General features: G+C 35.3%; 1 protein-coding gene across 1 annotated transcript in view; it reads left to right on the top strand.

The window, feature by feature from the left end:
* Positions 1-16916, top strand: part of map4k1 (mitogen-activated protein kinase kinase kinase kinase 1) — a 49583-nt gene that overhangs the window by 9091 nt on the left and 23576 nt on the right. Inside the window, exon 2 of the mRNA XM_027999446.1 lies at positions 14946-15003. Coding sequence (XP_027855247.1) covers positions 14946-15003 — 58 coding nt within the window. The remainder of the gene's footprint in view (positions 1-14945; positions 15004-16916) is intronic.

Here is a 16916-nt window from a genome sequence, read left to right as displayed (position 1 = left end):
GTTAACTTGTACTTTATAGATTTATGTTTTCTGTTACATTAATTCACCAAAGATATCTATCACACTGCAAAAACACAAAATATTACCAAGTGTTTTTTTTTTATCTAGTTTCCCCTGGAAATAGCTTAGCTTGAATTAATACGAAACTAATTCAAGCTAATGTTGATTTTTTAAAAAGTGGCAGATTATTTCACTTGAAAAATGGGAGAAATATGTTGTTACAAGTGTAATAATCTGCCAGTGGAACTTTTTCATCAATACTAAGGACTTATTTACTTAGTACAAGCTCCTATATGTTAAATATCTAGGTAACGGCGCAGTGGCCATTGAGCGTGAAATAAATGTAATAATCGGCCAGTGGAACTAGTACTTTTTTGTCAATATTAAGGGATTATTTACTTAACACAAGCTCCTCTGTTTTGCTGTAAAGTTCCTGTAATTTAGTTTTATCTTGTTTGAAATGTGTTAAGATATTTGTACTAAAAACCAGACCAAAAATACTTTAAGTTTTGTGTTGTCTAAACACCTGCTCACACAAAGCTCTGCCCATTTACCCAAAGCTCTGCCTTGAAGCTTAAGTTCTCAGCCAAGCTCCTCCCCCACGAAGCTCCTCCAGACTAGCAGCAGCAATTAGCAAACACCTGGTGGGAGTGCGTCTGCTGAGCTCCTAAGAACTGTTTTAAACGGCATCATGGAGAAGCATTGTTGTGATGACGTGCTGAAGGAGAGTGTCGGAAATGTTAGGAGCTTTTTAAAGAGACAGATGCCCAATTTCAAGGCGTCAGACGCAAAGTCAAATTTCTTCAAGTCATGTTTCTTAAAGACAGTGCTTTCATAGCAAATGAAGGTAACATAGCAACTTGATTGTGCTATAAAATGGCACATTATGGCTAGAAAATACATAATACCACCGCTTTAAGCTACCTCCTTCTTAAAATGTATCCAGAGCTTCACTTGTGTAACTTTTAAAACAGCTGATAACATTTGGAAATCTTCTATAGTATAATTTATGGAGCATTAAAATGTCTGGATAACTTTGAGACTTACAATTTCTTTACCCGTTGAACTGAATTGTTGCTTTTTTTTGTAGATTAGTGTAAACAGGATTTTAAAATGTCAGGATTGTTGACAGTTGCACTTTCTCAGCCATTTTTATGTTAAAATGAGCAATGACACAATATACATCACTGGTTTATTGAAGTTATTAAAGTTTATTCCAGAAAACTGTTGATTCAGGATTAGAAAACTTGATTTATGTTGGACCTGCATGGTAGCATACAGCACAGGAATACCATCAGTTACATGTAATTGTTATGTAGCTCCTAATTAGTTCATTTAAGTTAAATGCAACCGAGTTGTAATGTGTTAATTCATGTTAGAAACTCTCTTGTGTGTAGTCTTTAAACTTTGCTATATTTTATATATATATTACAATAACTGAAAATTCATAATGTCAGTCAGCTTTATTGGTTTCCTCATATTTGAGTTAGCTGGTGAACACAAATCACAGAGTCTGTAGTTTTGACAAAGTAACTCTAACACACTAAACTCAGTCCCGTAGTATTCAGTCTGATTTTTAAGAAAAGAAAGCAAGGAGAAAAAATCTGAGATTTTACTTTTATACCAGACAGGAGTGTTTTAGAGTATTTGTGTATTTCAGGGTTGTTGTTCCTAAATCTTGGTAATATTGCAGTTATCTGTAAGCTGAATTGAACTGTAGCCAGGCTGTAAGGCTGTAACCAGAAGTGGAAATTAGCACCCGCCACTATGGCGGGTTGGAAAAACACTGCATTCAGTTTGAACCTCTGTCCAGGGGAGGAGTGGCTGACTGGACTACAGACTGATGCACATACTGTATATGGGACGAACCTAGGCTGTCGAAATTTAACAAAAAATTATATATAAAATATAATTTTATCGACCGCGACAGCCCATTGGTTGATTTCATTGACGGACTTTGGGCTTATCCAATGAAATCCCTCAGTCTGCCTTGGCCCCGCCCCTCCCCTAAATAGCGCCATTTTAGCTAACCTGAGTCCGAGAAAACTGAGCGGATAGGAGACGAGGCGGGTCAGAAAAATTACAACAACTTAAGCTAAAAAGCGCGTAAACCCATTCAGAAAAATTTATCAAATTAACCGATATGTTAATTACCACACAGTAACGTCACAGAGGGTATTACTACCGTAAAGGCGGGGAGGGAGAGAAGCTAACGTGAGAGGGGGGAGGGAGAATATTTACGGGAAAATACTAATACGGGAGAGGAAGGTAAAATAGGCCTACAGCAATTTACCGGAAAATAACGGGAGAGTTGACAGGTATGGGGATAACAGGAATAATGAGGCCCGTGGAATTAATAATGAACATGTTTTGAGATGCTGTAGTAATAAGAATAATTGTGAATTTCAATAGAAAACGTAATAAGTAAGGAACAACAAATGGAACAGTTAGAAAACAGCTATTGACACCATTTAAAAATGTTTAAAAATTACTACAGATCTTCAGTAAATACTGTTTGGGGCAGTTGTAGCCAAAATGTGGAAATGTTCAACATAGAAAATGATTGCAAGAGTGTTGCACTACACCTCTGTGAAGGTGTCCATGCTTTATGTTAAATTAGTCTGTACATATGTATGGTAAACTTATTGTCAGTAAACTGGTTTTCATAGAGTTAAGAATAAATCATATATTTTATATAATTTGCTTGTACTGGTGGGGTTTGTAATTGAAAGAAAAAAAAAACTGTGGCTGGTAGAAAATTTTTAATTTCCACCTCTGGCTGTAACTAATGATTATTTTAGAAATCAGTTAATCTATCAATTATTCTGATGATTAATCAATTAATCGTTTTTAAAATGCCACATTTTACAAATTTTTCATTTGTCCACTTAAGCCCTTTTTATACAATATCAGAAATATATTAAAAGATGCAAAATAAACAAATACTTTTTGAAAAAATAAGAAAATAAACATTTTATTACCTAAAATGCATTAAAAGGTGAAGCTACTTGAGGAGTTATGGCTAAACCCTTTTTACAGACAAATATGTTTTTGTCTTAAATAAACAACCTGTATGTTTTTTGTGCAGTTTTGGCTTAATTGCTTCTCTGAATATGTTGTTTTTCATCAAATTGCCTTTTTTATAGCCCTTATACTCAAGTTAACAATTAAAAGTTTACTAAAATAGCTGTAATCTAATGAACCGATTTGAACTGGACGACCACTTCGAGTTCTACAGCCGTAATATCATCACTGCAGGATGTTTTCTGAACAGTAGGGGTCAGTGTGGAGGAAGTAATGCTACTAAACAGCAGGAATGACAGCAGAAGAAGAGCTGTGAACATTTTCCCTTAATTTGCACCAAATCCTAAAGCACAGGTTGTCCAGGCTGGGCATTTATCACATAGTTTATCATTTATTGTGAAAAACTTCTTATCATAAGAACTTTGATATATTTTTGTCTTGATAAATTACAAATAATGATGAAGTTACTTTTTTTTTTTTTTTTTACTATTTTTTTCCAATTTTTGTTCCACTGATATTTATCCACCAATAAATATCAGTAGATTGGAAAATATGATGAATGTAGTTTATTTAGTGATATAAATCACTTCTTTAAGTAAGTTGTGTCCTGCAGAAGCCGATTTCAAAAAGGAATGTTCTTCAAGAATACTTTATGTGGCGACATGAATGCTGTGCCTAAAAACCAGGAATAAATAGTTTATCATAATTTGTATTGTTCTCTCAGTAGCAAATTATTGCGATAAAGTTCTAAGTGAATCAATATTGCTTTAACGTAAGGAGAAGAAGGAGAAGACGAAGAGATTTTCACTGTATGAAACATTGGTGCATTGAATCACGGCTTAACTTGCCACCTATTGGGAACTGACTCAGATTTGACAGAGTGCAGCTTCACATCTTGCCATGTCAGGATCTTCCTCCTCATACAGAAACGACCTGACTCTCCTTATCTGATGTGGCTTGTTCTACTAAGCTGCTCTACAAGGTGCTGCAGCGCTGTAGTTTCAGGCACAGAGCCGCGCGGCGGCTGCAGCCTGCACCTGGTGGATGCACGACCTCAGAAGCAAAATGAAGAAGTGAGAAACAGGAGCAGAAAGCAACACAAGAAGACCTGCCTGCAGAGACACAATAACCGTGTCAGGTTTCTGCTGAAACAGTGTGGTCTGATGCGTAAGTGTGTGTGTGCATGTGTGTGTCTTCACAATGAGACTTTCTTGAATTTTTTGGTTTGGATTTATCTTTAACCCAAAAAGAGGAAGAGAGACAACTTTTGATGCTGAGTACTTAAAACAAATTACAGACAAATACTGCCAATAACCATAACTGGCATCTGTGTTTGGTGTGTGTGTGTGTGTGTTCCTTCCCCTCCATTTTTTTATGAATAAGCGATCATCATGAGAAGAATACCACACAAACAGTAAAATATCAGGTTTTTAAAGGGGACTTATTATGCAAAATTCACATTTTGGGTGTTTTTGTACATTTGTGTTTCAGCTGCTTGTGAGAAAACACCCAGCTGGTTTTTGGCCATAATTTAATGTTTTTTGGTGTCTGGAAAATTAGTCATTTCAAAAACTTCTGGAATATAACGTTACAACTCAGCAGGCACTGCCCATTACCCAGCAATCACATATGGGTTCCAGCACAATTGGTCAGCTGGTTTTACTGCTGTGTGCGCTGTACAATGGCTGCTGACGTTTTTTTTGTTGACTTACCATCCAGAAACCACTTGCTGCATTCTTGTTAGTTGTGCAGGAGGCTCCACTTCTGCTTTTCAAAGATGTACGGTTGTATAATTGCTCATCTGTTTGCAGCCATTTTTATGTGTTGGAGGGGCGTGGCCATCAGTGGCTTATTTGGATTTAAAGCGACAGAGGCCCTAAAACAGCTCAAGATAGGCAGAACAGAGCAGACTGAAATCTCTTTATTGAAGAATGATTTGTGCAAAACAATGTAATGAAGATGTTTTGTATAGGACATAGACCTGTCCTAGCCTGTTCAACGAAGCAATAATTAAAGTTAAAGTTAGAAACAGAGATTTTTAGTTCCATTTAACTGCATTATAATCTCTTCAAACAAGAGGTCACCTGACCATTTATTCAGACATTTAGCAGCAAAAATGAAAATGTTGCTCATTTTGCCGATTTATATAGTTTTCATTTAAAATGTGAATAATGACAGACTCTCTAACTCATTCTGAATAGAAAGAGCTGATCATTAGGACAGAAAAGCCTGAAAAAGATACAGATTTGTATTCTGGATTGGATTAATGGCGTTGGAGTGCAGGTGGTAAAGAAGGTGCAAAGTTTGGTTTGAAAAAACCTCAGCAGAGGAAGCGCTTCCTCAGGAGGCTGCAGCGAGCGAGAATCCCCCTCTGCATCCTGATGCATCACATCTTGATACAGTAACTGCAGCATGACTGACAGGAAGACGGTACTGTGTGGTGAGACCTGGTGAGAAAGTTGTCTGGGTCTTACTCCACTTTCAGACTCTGTTTTCAAAGACAGATGCTTAATGAAAGAGAGCACCACGAGGTTTCCCCTGGACTGTTTAATCTCCGGCCCTCTGGTAGAAAACGGCGCTGATTTGACTGAAGAACCGTCAGACAGTAGCACTACTCATTCACCTTACATACATATGTAGTGAATATATAATCGATTATTCTAACGATTAATCGAATGAAGAAATTGGCATATTCTACAGTTTTTTCATTTAACCACTTTAGTTAAATGAACTTAAGTGGTTAAATACAATAATATTGTATTTCTATACAATATTAGAAATACATTACAAGATGCAAATAAACAATTTCTAAAAAAAATTATAAATAAATTCATTGCCTAAAATGCAATAACAGCATTCCTTTAGTGGATTTCAACAGGGTGAATATAGAAATGAAAGCTGAGCAGTTTTGAATAAAACATACAGACAAATGTGTTTTTATCTTAAATGTACAATTTTGGTTTAATTACTACTGAGTATGTTGTTCGAGCAAATAGCCATTTTTTGAATCTCTGTACTCTTATCTGTATACTCAAAGGTGTTTATATCTTAAATGCAAAATACATATATAAAATTGATATGTATTTTGTAATTACTACTTTGAATATGTTGTTCTTTCATCAAATGGCCTTTTTTGAGTCTGAAAGCTCCAGATAGTGATTAATCGATTACTAAGTTAGTTGACGATTATTTCAATAATTGATTAATCACAATTAATCTGATTAATCATTAGTATATGTGAAGATTCTGGCTGAAGATGGTGTGGGAATGTAACTTGCTCTTTCCTGTGCCAACATGTGTTGAAACGCCACTCCAACAGGAAGAAGCCACTTTTCCAAATAAACAGAAACCCAAATTAGGTCAAACACCCTAATTTATGGAGACATGTCCTGTGTTCTGGTGCATTTTGGGCATAATGACACAAGCTGCATTTGGAGGAAATAGAAGGTGAATTTGGAAGCCTAACTGAAGTACGGGGGAGGCAGCATCATGATGTGGGGGTGTAACTTGTGTAAGTCACAAAATAAATTGCATCATGTGGAAAGAACATCGAGTATTGAATCAACATCTAACGATGTCAAGCAGAAAGTTCAAGACTGGACATAAATGGCTCCAGATGGACCATGACCTTTAAAGAGATACAAAATGGCTGAAGGCCAAAAAAGTCATGCAGTTCTGAAAAGGTGCTTCAAATCTGACCCAGTTTCACCGGTTCTGTCAGGAGGAATGGACCAGAACTTCAGCAAATTGTTGAGAAGCTTCATGAAGGAAGCTTCACAGGTCAAAGAAAGTTTATTTGTATTTTTTAAAAGCATATTGTTGTGGCATTTAGCAAATAGTAAAACATTTGCTTGCTTCATTCAAACATTTTGCATAAAAATAAATAGAATAGGTTTTGCCATTTCAATTAAAAATTAACCTGAGTCGTTTCATTTTGATATTGTTGGCTCCTTTGGCAAAATGATTTGGACACCACTGGTCTAAATTATGTCTCTACTGAGGAATACTAGTCCTACATCACAGGGATGACACTGGTAGTCTGGATTAGGACTGAAATTATCAGATTAATCGTGATTAATCGATAAAAAAAATAAACTAATTCAGTAATTGATTAATCGTTAACAGAAATATACAGACTCTAAAAATAAGGTCATTTGCTGAAAGAGCAACATAGTACAGAAACTACAAAACGTGGGTTTTTTTGTTTGTTTGTTTGGGATTTTTTTTTTGCATTTAAGGTAAAAAAACAAAATCTTCAAATGTAAGTATGTTCTACCAAAATTGCATTGTTTCCAACAAATGATCAATCATTTATTACATGAACGCTGTTACTGCATTTCAGGCAACAAAATGTTTTTTTTCTTATTTAAGAAACGAATTGAGTTGAAATTATTTTAATCTTTTTACTGTATTTCTAATATTGTATAAATAAGGCTTAACTGATTAACTGTCAGAATAATTGATTACTAACAAATTTATTAGTTGCAGTTCTACAATGAGATAAAAACAGTTCTACCAACTGAGACCATTTACAGACGTTTATTTACTTGTTGCAAACTAAAGTTGTCACTTCAATTTTTGTAACTTGCTGGTTAAATGTGAAATGATAAAGGAAATATGTGTGTTTTAAGCTTTTTCAGAAGACAGTTAGTAAATATGGCCGCCCCTTTAATGTATTTATGTAACGCCATATAGAATATAAATCACAATAGACACAATAGATACTTCTGATAGAATATTCAGTACTTTCACCGAACTGAACAGAGAAAAGACTTTAGCAGCAGAAAAGGAAAACGGAGGAAAGCAAACCTTTTACTTCTGTGCTTTCAGATTTTACACTGTTCTTAAAAATGAAGGGAAATGGATTAAAAACTAAGTACACCCCGACTGTTCTGATAGAAAGTATCAGTTAGATGCTGTTCATTGAATACACTCTCACTGTAACCAATGCCAAGGTGGAAAAACATCAACAATGACTTTAGAAAAAAGTCAACAAGTGGAACAACAGTTTAAGGCAGCTGCGATTCTTCCTGGAACTGGACGCTACAGTAAATTTCACCCCAATGCCCAATTAGGCAAAATAAAACAAATCAAAAGCATATCCGATAGCTTTTTAAAGCGTCTCTGAACGGTCACATCCCATTTTATCCGAATTTTACGTCTAAATTTTCGGAAAAGGAAAATTGCCCTTTCGTTCCAATCACTTCTGATCTGTGTGAAAACGTGTCGAATGCCTCCTAACATTTTTATGCAGATGATTGTGTAATTTGGTCTCTGGTCCGCTTGGCGTTCACATCTGCATTCGAACCAAACCAGAGTTCACTTCAACCAAACCGAGACCGAGGTTTGGACCAGAGTTCAATTAGCATTCACACCTCACCAAACGGACCGGACTTTCTATGGAAATGGACTGGAGTTTGTTTTGTTGTGAATGCACTGTTTGTCAACACATAAATATTTGACTTATAAATGATGGCATAGACTTAGTTTTTGTTTTTTTTACACTTGTGACGTAATTTGAATACATTTAGAACCTGGTACCCCGCTACATGATGTATAAAGTTTTATGTTGTTGTATTGGTGACACACACACACACACACGCACACACACACACACACACCACCGTGTTGTGTTGAATTTCCTGCGGATTTCATGTGATGGTTGTGCTTGCAGCACTTTGCCCCCTGTGATCTTTCTGTTGCAGAGTGTCAAATCTTTGTGATTGGTAGTGAAAGGAAGCGGCCGGGACTCACTTCCTCATCCTCCGTCTTCATTTCTGTTCTGGCGGATTGTAAAAATCGGCCTCATATAACGAGCTTTAGTGAAAAATCAGAGCATGTCAGTGTTTCATCATCACACCGGTCAATGGAAGGACCCCAGAGTAAACAGAACAGGCTGTGGGGTGGAAACGTTTGGTGGAAATGTAAGCTGTGACATTTACCTGGTGTGTTTTTGTTTGTTTGCTGCTCGTCTTTCCCCTCGTTGACCTCTTTGGTCTCCCGGCCACTAACTCTTCTTCACTTCAACACTTTTTCCATTGTAGCTGCTGCTGCTTTCACGGTGTCACCTCAGCGGTTCTGCCTCAGTGAACTGGTTCCAGGCCTGTCACAATGACCAATAAATCAATCAGTCATGATGAATGAAAATGAGCTCAATAATTTCAATTTGCATGACTTATCGTTTCTCACTTCCTACCAAAACCTGGATAATAAAAGTCTTCAGTTTGGTGTTTTGGTCTCAACTAGCTTCTTTTTCGTTCTCTTTTATTTGTTGTTTCTGTTGTTTTGTTTGTTTGTTTTGTATATTTTAAATGTCTTCCAGTTCCAGTGTTAAATGTTGATTAGAATTTAAAGTTTATTAATCTTTGAGAATGTGTTCTTACATTACATTACTTAAAAATAATATTATTGTTTACCGCAATAACTCCTGGGACAATTTATCATAAAGCAAAATTTGTTACTGTGGCAGGCCGACCTGGGTCTCTTTAAGGTCAGAGGTTCCCAAAATGCGGCTCGAGGGCCATTTGTGGCCCCAGGAGTTGCTTTGTGTGGTCGCATTTTAGGAATAGTTTCTCTGTAGGAGATTATCAATGACAAATTTCATAAATTGGAAATAGAAAATTTTTGGTGCAAACCAAGTGTTTATCTTTTATTATCTGTGTTGCTTTCAATTTAATGTCAGTAGGGCCATAAACCTTGAGCAACCTTTTACTCAAAACAGACTTAATCACAACCAGTAATTTAAATCAGATAAATGCTGTTAATGGCTTTCAAGTCAGTTGCTGGGAATAAAATCAAATAAATCTTGACCAACAAGTTAGGAAATTGTACAACTTTAAGACTGTCCTTTGGACCTTTGTAATTAAAGGAGGATGCAAAAATAAAAGATTTTTTCATAGATATTTTTTATAGAATACTATAAAAAATATGTTGGAATTTTAATTGAACAAATAAATAAGTTGTGATTTTGGCTCAGGGTGCAGAAAGTTTAGACATCACTGCTTTTCGGCTTCCCAGAAGTTACCTGGCTTCTTTGAACGCGTTTCGCGGCTCATATTTATTCAGAATTATTGTGCAAGAACGCTCAACAACAAAGCTCTGCACAGATATACATGCAATCTGCTCTCTAATGGTAAGTGACTAACCTTTCCCAGAAACACAGATCAACATCAGATCGATGCTCAGGTTCAGCATGACTTCCAGCTTCTCCAAATTCACACAAACTCACAACAAAAAAATACATTTTCTGTCAAGTTCAGCCCAACTTTGATCATATGACATATGATGGACTGAAGTGATGTTACATCAGAACTGCTGATCCAGATCATTTTTAACATCTTAGTTTCATTCTGCAGATATTCACTGCAAAAACACAAAATCTTACCACGTATTTTTAGTCTAATTTTTCATATAAAGGTCTTAATGCACTTGAATAAGACAAAACTAACTTACAAGTAACTTTTCAGAGCAGCTTTGTTTAAGTCAATGATTCCTCAACATTGATAGAAAAATGCATTAGTTCCACTTTTAGGTAATTTCACTTATAAAAAGACATTTTTTTTCATGTTTAAGTGAAATAATCTGCCAAGGGAAGTCGAACTGTTTCATCAATATTAAGGAATGATTAACTTAAAACAAGCTCCCATATCTTGCTTGTAAGTTAGTTTTGTCCTATTTCAAGTGTACTTTGGTATTTGCTCTAGAAACTAGATTAAAAATACTTGATAAGATCTTTTGGTTTTGCAGTGTTTCCCGATGAAGTGGCTCTTTCTTACACCAAAGAGTTTGGATATGTATAGATTTTTAAATTTTCTTGTGAAGCTGTGTTTCATAATGAATCACTGTGTGTTTGATGTTTTCATTGAGGCTCGGATAGAAGGGCTAAGGCCAAAATTATTCATACCCAAGCAGTAAAATACACAACCAGATCATATCTGCCGTTCAAATTTCTGGTGATTCTTGGGATTTAAAAATTATTTATCAGGTTAAAAAACTTCAGCTATTTGTTTGTTGTGAGGCTGAAGCAAATAGTGTCTAGAATGGTTTGGATTATTTATTTAGAGTTATTATGGATGATGATGCTGTGAGCAGGAAGGAGCTAAAGTACCAGTCAGTGTTGCAGCAAATCTCAGGAAGCCTCTGACTGAAGAATGTTGCTGTCATGACATGCTAACAGTTGAATAGCCAAACAGGGACAATATTCCACAAAAACATGTTGCGGATGACAGGAAGGATTCAATTTGATTCCGAATCAATTTTTTATTTAAAACTATTATCATTAATGATTTCCAGGAGTTTTTAGCCATTTGTCTTTGTAGTTATTTAATGAAGAATTGTACAAAAATGTGAGTAATTCCTCACCATGGTGAATAAAGGGTCCCTAAACCAGATAGAGGAAGTGGACTAGGTGAAGGAAATTAGCCACATTGCTATCCCAACGCATTTTTGATTAAAACCACAAACTTCTGACCAATCACACAACTCTTTGCACAGAGGGAGCGATGTAGCTTAGCTTCGCTGTAGCTCCACTTTGTTCATTTGGTAAAAACCAAAATGAGCCCAAATGTTTTCCTTCAACCGGTTGAATCTCTCTCTCTTTCATTTTTGTAGTTCCTTTGTTTTGTTGCTTTCTGCACATGGCTGCGTTCCAGTACCGTCTCCATGGCAACGCCAGGACTTTCCTGATAGCTACAAAATGGAGGCCAACAGACTTTGGATTTGTTTTATTTTTTTAAATCGATCTTGAAACATTTTATATCGATTCTCAATCATAGTAAACAGGCCGGTCAATTTTGTTTACAGAGACTTTATAATTCATTTTATTTTTTGTTTCTGTTGTTTGTTTATTTATTTTAGATACATATCAATAAAATGTCTTCCAGTTCCAGAGTTAAATATTCATTAGAATTTAAGGTTTATTGATCTTTGACAATGTGTTCTTGCATTATTATCATTATATTACTTTAAAATAGTCTGAAAATTACAGTCGTTTATCATAATAACTTCTGGGACAATTTATCATCCAGCAAAATTTGTTATCACAACAGGAACCCAAAGACTAACCAAAATGTTTTTGTGTAATTGATCAAATTTACCTGTATAAACCTCAGAGGTTAATCAAATTTAGATGCATACATCAGATATTTGTAGTTTGATCAAATTTCCATATTGTAAACATGAAGTTAAATCACAGTGTAGACGCGTCTTTGACTTGTAGTTCAGTCAGTGAGGCAGCATTGAAGCTGAGCTAAGGTTAAATTATGTAAATGTTTGTCTGATGCAATTTATTGTGAACCCCCCCCCACTGCAACCAAACCACAACAACTTTCCATGATAATGTCAGAGAAACGCTTAAAGCAGACCAACAACTAAACAACTTCAGCTTCCATTGCATCAAAACGCCGCCGATTTTCCAACTAATCAAGCTCATCATGCGGAGCTGGCCGCTGCTCCTGCCGAGTCCCTGAAATGTTCCACGTTCTCTTTTTAAATAACATCATAAAATGAATTTAACTCACTCTGCTGATGACTTTTTTTTTACCGCGATGTAAAGCTTACAGTTCAAGTGGCAAAATGAATGTGAAGACCGGAGTTGATCAGTTGATTCAGGTTAAATTACTCGTTTTGACGACGATGTTTATGCTCTTTTCAACACTTTTATAGCGTCTGTTACTTTGGAGAAACGTGAGCTTTAAATGCCATGAGTGGTGTTTTGAAAACTCCCTCTCTGAGTTTCCGTTTCACTCTGTGCAACCTGTCCTGTCCTAACTGGCTAGCTGCATACGCAGATGACTGTTTTCTATTTAAGGAGTTACAATGTGAATCGGTGTTTCCTTTGCCCATGGAGGGCTGCTCTGCCATGTGTGAAATGTGTAGTTATTTCTGTTTTATGTACCCACTTTAAGTGGAAATTCATTGCTAATTTAAACTATTTTACTCTTTTTCTTGTGATATCTGTTGTTCTGGTTTTAGGTTGACTTCCTAAAAAAAGAAGTAAAACCTAAAGCAGGGGTGGGCAATCCAGGTCTTTGAGGACTGGTGTCTTGCAACTCTTAGATGTCTCCCTGGTTCAACACGCTTCAATCAAATAATGCAGTGAAGTAGTGCTAATGACCTCATTATTTGACTCAGATGTGTTTTAAGTAGAGACGCATCTAAAGGTTGCAGGACACCGGCCCTCAAGGCCTGGAGTTTTAGGCCTCTGACCTAAAGGCATTAGCGGGTAGCAGATTCCGATGGTAGCAGATTCCGATGGTGCTTCATTATTTAAACAAAAACTCTAAGTTTTTTATTATTTATTTGTTTTTAAAGTTGTACAACGTACAACTAAACATTTCATCAGTTGGCTGATGAAACGTACACAGAGTGTTACCCTTTTTGATGCAAGAAAACTGAATTCAAAATTCATAACACAGATAAAAAAATACTAGAAAATTTCAAGTGAAATGCATTTTCATTGTCCACAGTGTTCTTTCAGCCAGTGCTTTGATTTGTAGAGAAAAGCCTCAAGTCAGTTATTTACTTTAAGGTCTAACAATCCCCACCGAAGTATTAGGGCTCATGAACGGGAAAGTTTCTGCTGAAAAACGTGGAAATTTCTATATTTATTTCACATATTTACAAGAAGAAACATCATGATTCTCTGATGTTGAAAATGTGTGATTATGAAACACAACAAGGATATTTTTTAATGATTAAAGCCATAATATGTTATATAAATGTAAGATATTCTCTGATATTATAAAGTACATGTGTCAAACTCGAGGCTCTCAGGCCAAATCTGGCCCACTGTGGCCACAGAATTTGAAGATGACAGTTGTGTGCCGACATATTATCTTATCAGTCAAATAAAATCAGTTAGTTATATAATGCCAAGAGACATCAATGTGAAAGAATGTGCAGAAAATATATCCTAAATCAGCAATCTTCATTTTCCAAAAAAACATTTGTACCTTCAGTCCAGCTGAATAAACTCAAGCTGCTAATGTTACACAACCTGCAGAAAAAAATACAATATCTAAAACTACTAGAGGAACTCCCAGTTTGCTTCTAATTTTAGGTTTTAAAATGAAGAAAAGCATAAAATCTTTACATAAAAGAGGATGTAGATATTTGTGGAACGTTGTGCAAAACCAGCACAGACTGTAGTTTTCAACCTAATGATGAGAAAAATAGATCTAAGATAATATTGAGGACACTTTTGCTGTCATTTTTTTGAAAAAATGAAATAAGAAACCTGCATCTGTTTTTATTTCTACATTTAAACATCAGTTGGTTCACCTGTAAGGTGAAAGGCCCGATGAGCCACTTGTGGCTTCAAAGCCTGTCGGAAATGTATTTCGTCTATCCTCAAAGACCTCTGGGAAAATGTCTGAAATGTCTAAATTTAAGATATTAAAACTAAAGTTTTAATATCTTAAATTTATGTTTTTAATCATGGAAAACTGTAATTTTTTTCTCATAAATTTCGGACTTCTTGACATCAAAAACATCCAAGTTGTTTGGACGTTTACTCCTGATGATTTCTTTTTTTTTCGTCAGAAAGAAAATGACAGGAAATGATTTAGTTTATATTTCTTTTTTATCGCTGCAACAATCCTGTAAAGAGAAGTAACACCACCCTGTGTCACACATTTAAAGGTCATAATATGCATGTGTTTGACTATATGTACGCTTGAGTGCTTGCTATAAGTGTGTGTGTGTGCACGCGTGTGCGGGGGTGTGTGTGTGTGTGTGTGTGTGTGTGTTCGTAATGCCACAGAGTTGCTGTTGTGGGCTGTTTCTTGCACTCCACAGATCTGGACTGCAAACATGCACATTAAACTCTGCAGATGCACAAGGAAACTCAGTGATATCAATGAGCTCTGCTGTCATAAAACGGACGTTACAGTGAATAATATTTATGTTTGGATTCTTTTCAGGCCCGCAACAAGCAGAATGGAGAGCTGGCAGCTATTAAAGTTATCAAGATGGAGCCAGGTAAGAATTTTTCTCTGAACGTGACCACCTCTACGTTTTAATATGATCTAAAAATCTGTTTCTTTTTAACAAATTTTAAGTGTAATTAAAAATCACTTGCTTACTTGGAAGCGTCTTTAAGAAAACTTGAATTATGTTGCAGCTAAACCTGCATAAAAACCTCAAACTTGTTTTAAACTCAGTGCAATTTTTAGTTTCTATTCTCAGTTTAGTTCCAATCGAAACGCTTTAGCAACTTCAAACCTTGGAAGATGTTTAAGTTTTTTTATTCTCTTAGTGAGACAGAAATATAAACCAAAGTGCATCATCAAAATGGCCAAAAAGAACCAGAGCCCCCGCAGTTGCATCACTTTTCTGCCGAGTGCGTCTCATACGGTCCTCTGAGTGGAAAAACTCAACATGGCTGCCAGCGTTAGTCATTTCATCTGAGATTCTTGTAAATTGCCCAAAAAATATCCAGAATAAAGCTTTAAATCTGGATCAAAATTAATTTTATTGGTATTTTTTCAAACCTTTTAATGCTGCTGTTTTTTAAAGTTACACAGTCAAATATTTACAGCAATAATTCAGATTATTGAGTTTAAGAAACGAAGGCATAAGGTTCATTTTTCAAATTATTGTGCAAAGTGTTGTTGCATAATTCTGTGAAAATATCAGCTGATTTTAACCCATGCTGTCCTTTACTCTTCTTCTTTTCTGGCAATATTTGTGAACCCAACGGGTCAGAAATATTATTAACATTCAGAGGGAATGCACGCCACTGGAAAGATATTAGCTTTCTAAATGAAGCATCTAACTGGTGTCTTGCCATGTAATTGTGATTAATCAATTACTGAAATAATTGTCAACTAATTTAGTAATCAATTAATTGATAACTGGAGTATACAGACTTAAAAAGCCATGATCTAAAAGCACAACCCATTCAGAGCAGTAATTGTACAAAATGGTACAAAATATCTAAACTATATTCCTGAAGTTGCAGTTTTAGCTTCACCTGGTTCAAATTCTGTAAAAAAAAAATTAAAAATCTTTTATTAATCACCCTTTGCTGTCTGACTATTAATCTGTTAACACAAAAATAATTTGCCCTTCACTGTGTTTAAGTCCAACAGAAAGAGCTGTTTTCACTTGTTAGAAGTGTTTTTTTAGTTTCAGATAGATTTTTTGCTACAAATAATCACTAAATAAATGCTTTGTTGTTGAATTTTAGGCAACAAATTGTTTATCTTCTTATACAAAAAAGGAATTAAATTATTTATTTGCATTTTTAATGTTTTTTTTCCAATATTGTGTAAAAAGACTTAAGAGGTTAAATGAAAAATCACCAGAATTTGACAATAGTTTTATCCGATGAATCGATTAATCATCAGACTAATTGATTAATCATCAAAATAATCGATTAATCATCAGACTAATTGATTAATCGTCGGAATAATCGATTAATCATCAGACTAATTGATAAATCGTCAGAATAACCACTATCAACACTAAAGTAATTGTAAGTAAAGTGATAAAAAAAAATTGTATGTTGCCTTATTGTGCAGCTTTAGAACAAACATTGATCTGTCTTTAAACTTGAGGCTCCTCGACTCTCCCAAAGTTTAGTTTAAATTTTGTTTTGCTTCATTTAAATATTTCTCCATCATTGTCAGAACTGTTTTTGTTTTTATTTTCTAGCTTTAACCGTTTGCATCACCAAATGGTTCATTTTTGTTTGTGTTAGCTTGTAACAAATAGTTCAGATTCATCATATTATAAATCTAATATTATGGTTGAATGTTATAAATGTGTGGAAAAGGATAAAAACGTCAGTCAGGCGCAACCGACACAAGTTTATTTTGGGTTTTTTTTGGTGGCAGAAAGTTGCATTACTCCTTTTTTAAAAACTGAAAACCGTCTCCAGTTCTTGGTCA

Source organism: Xiphophorus couchianus, chromosome 18, assembly GCF_001444195.1.
Source record: "Xiphophorus couchianus chromosome 18, X_couchianus-1.0, whole genome shotgun sequence".
NCBI classification, from domain to species: Eukaryota; Metazoa; Chordata; class Actinopteri; order Cyprinodontiformes; family Poeciliidae; genus Xiphophorus; species Xiphophorus couchianus.
This window is presented reverse-complemented; position numbering and strand designations above follow the sequence as displayed.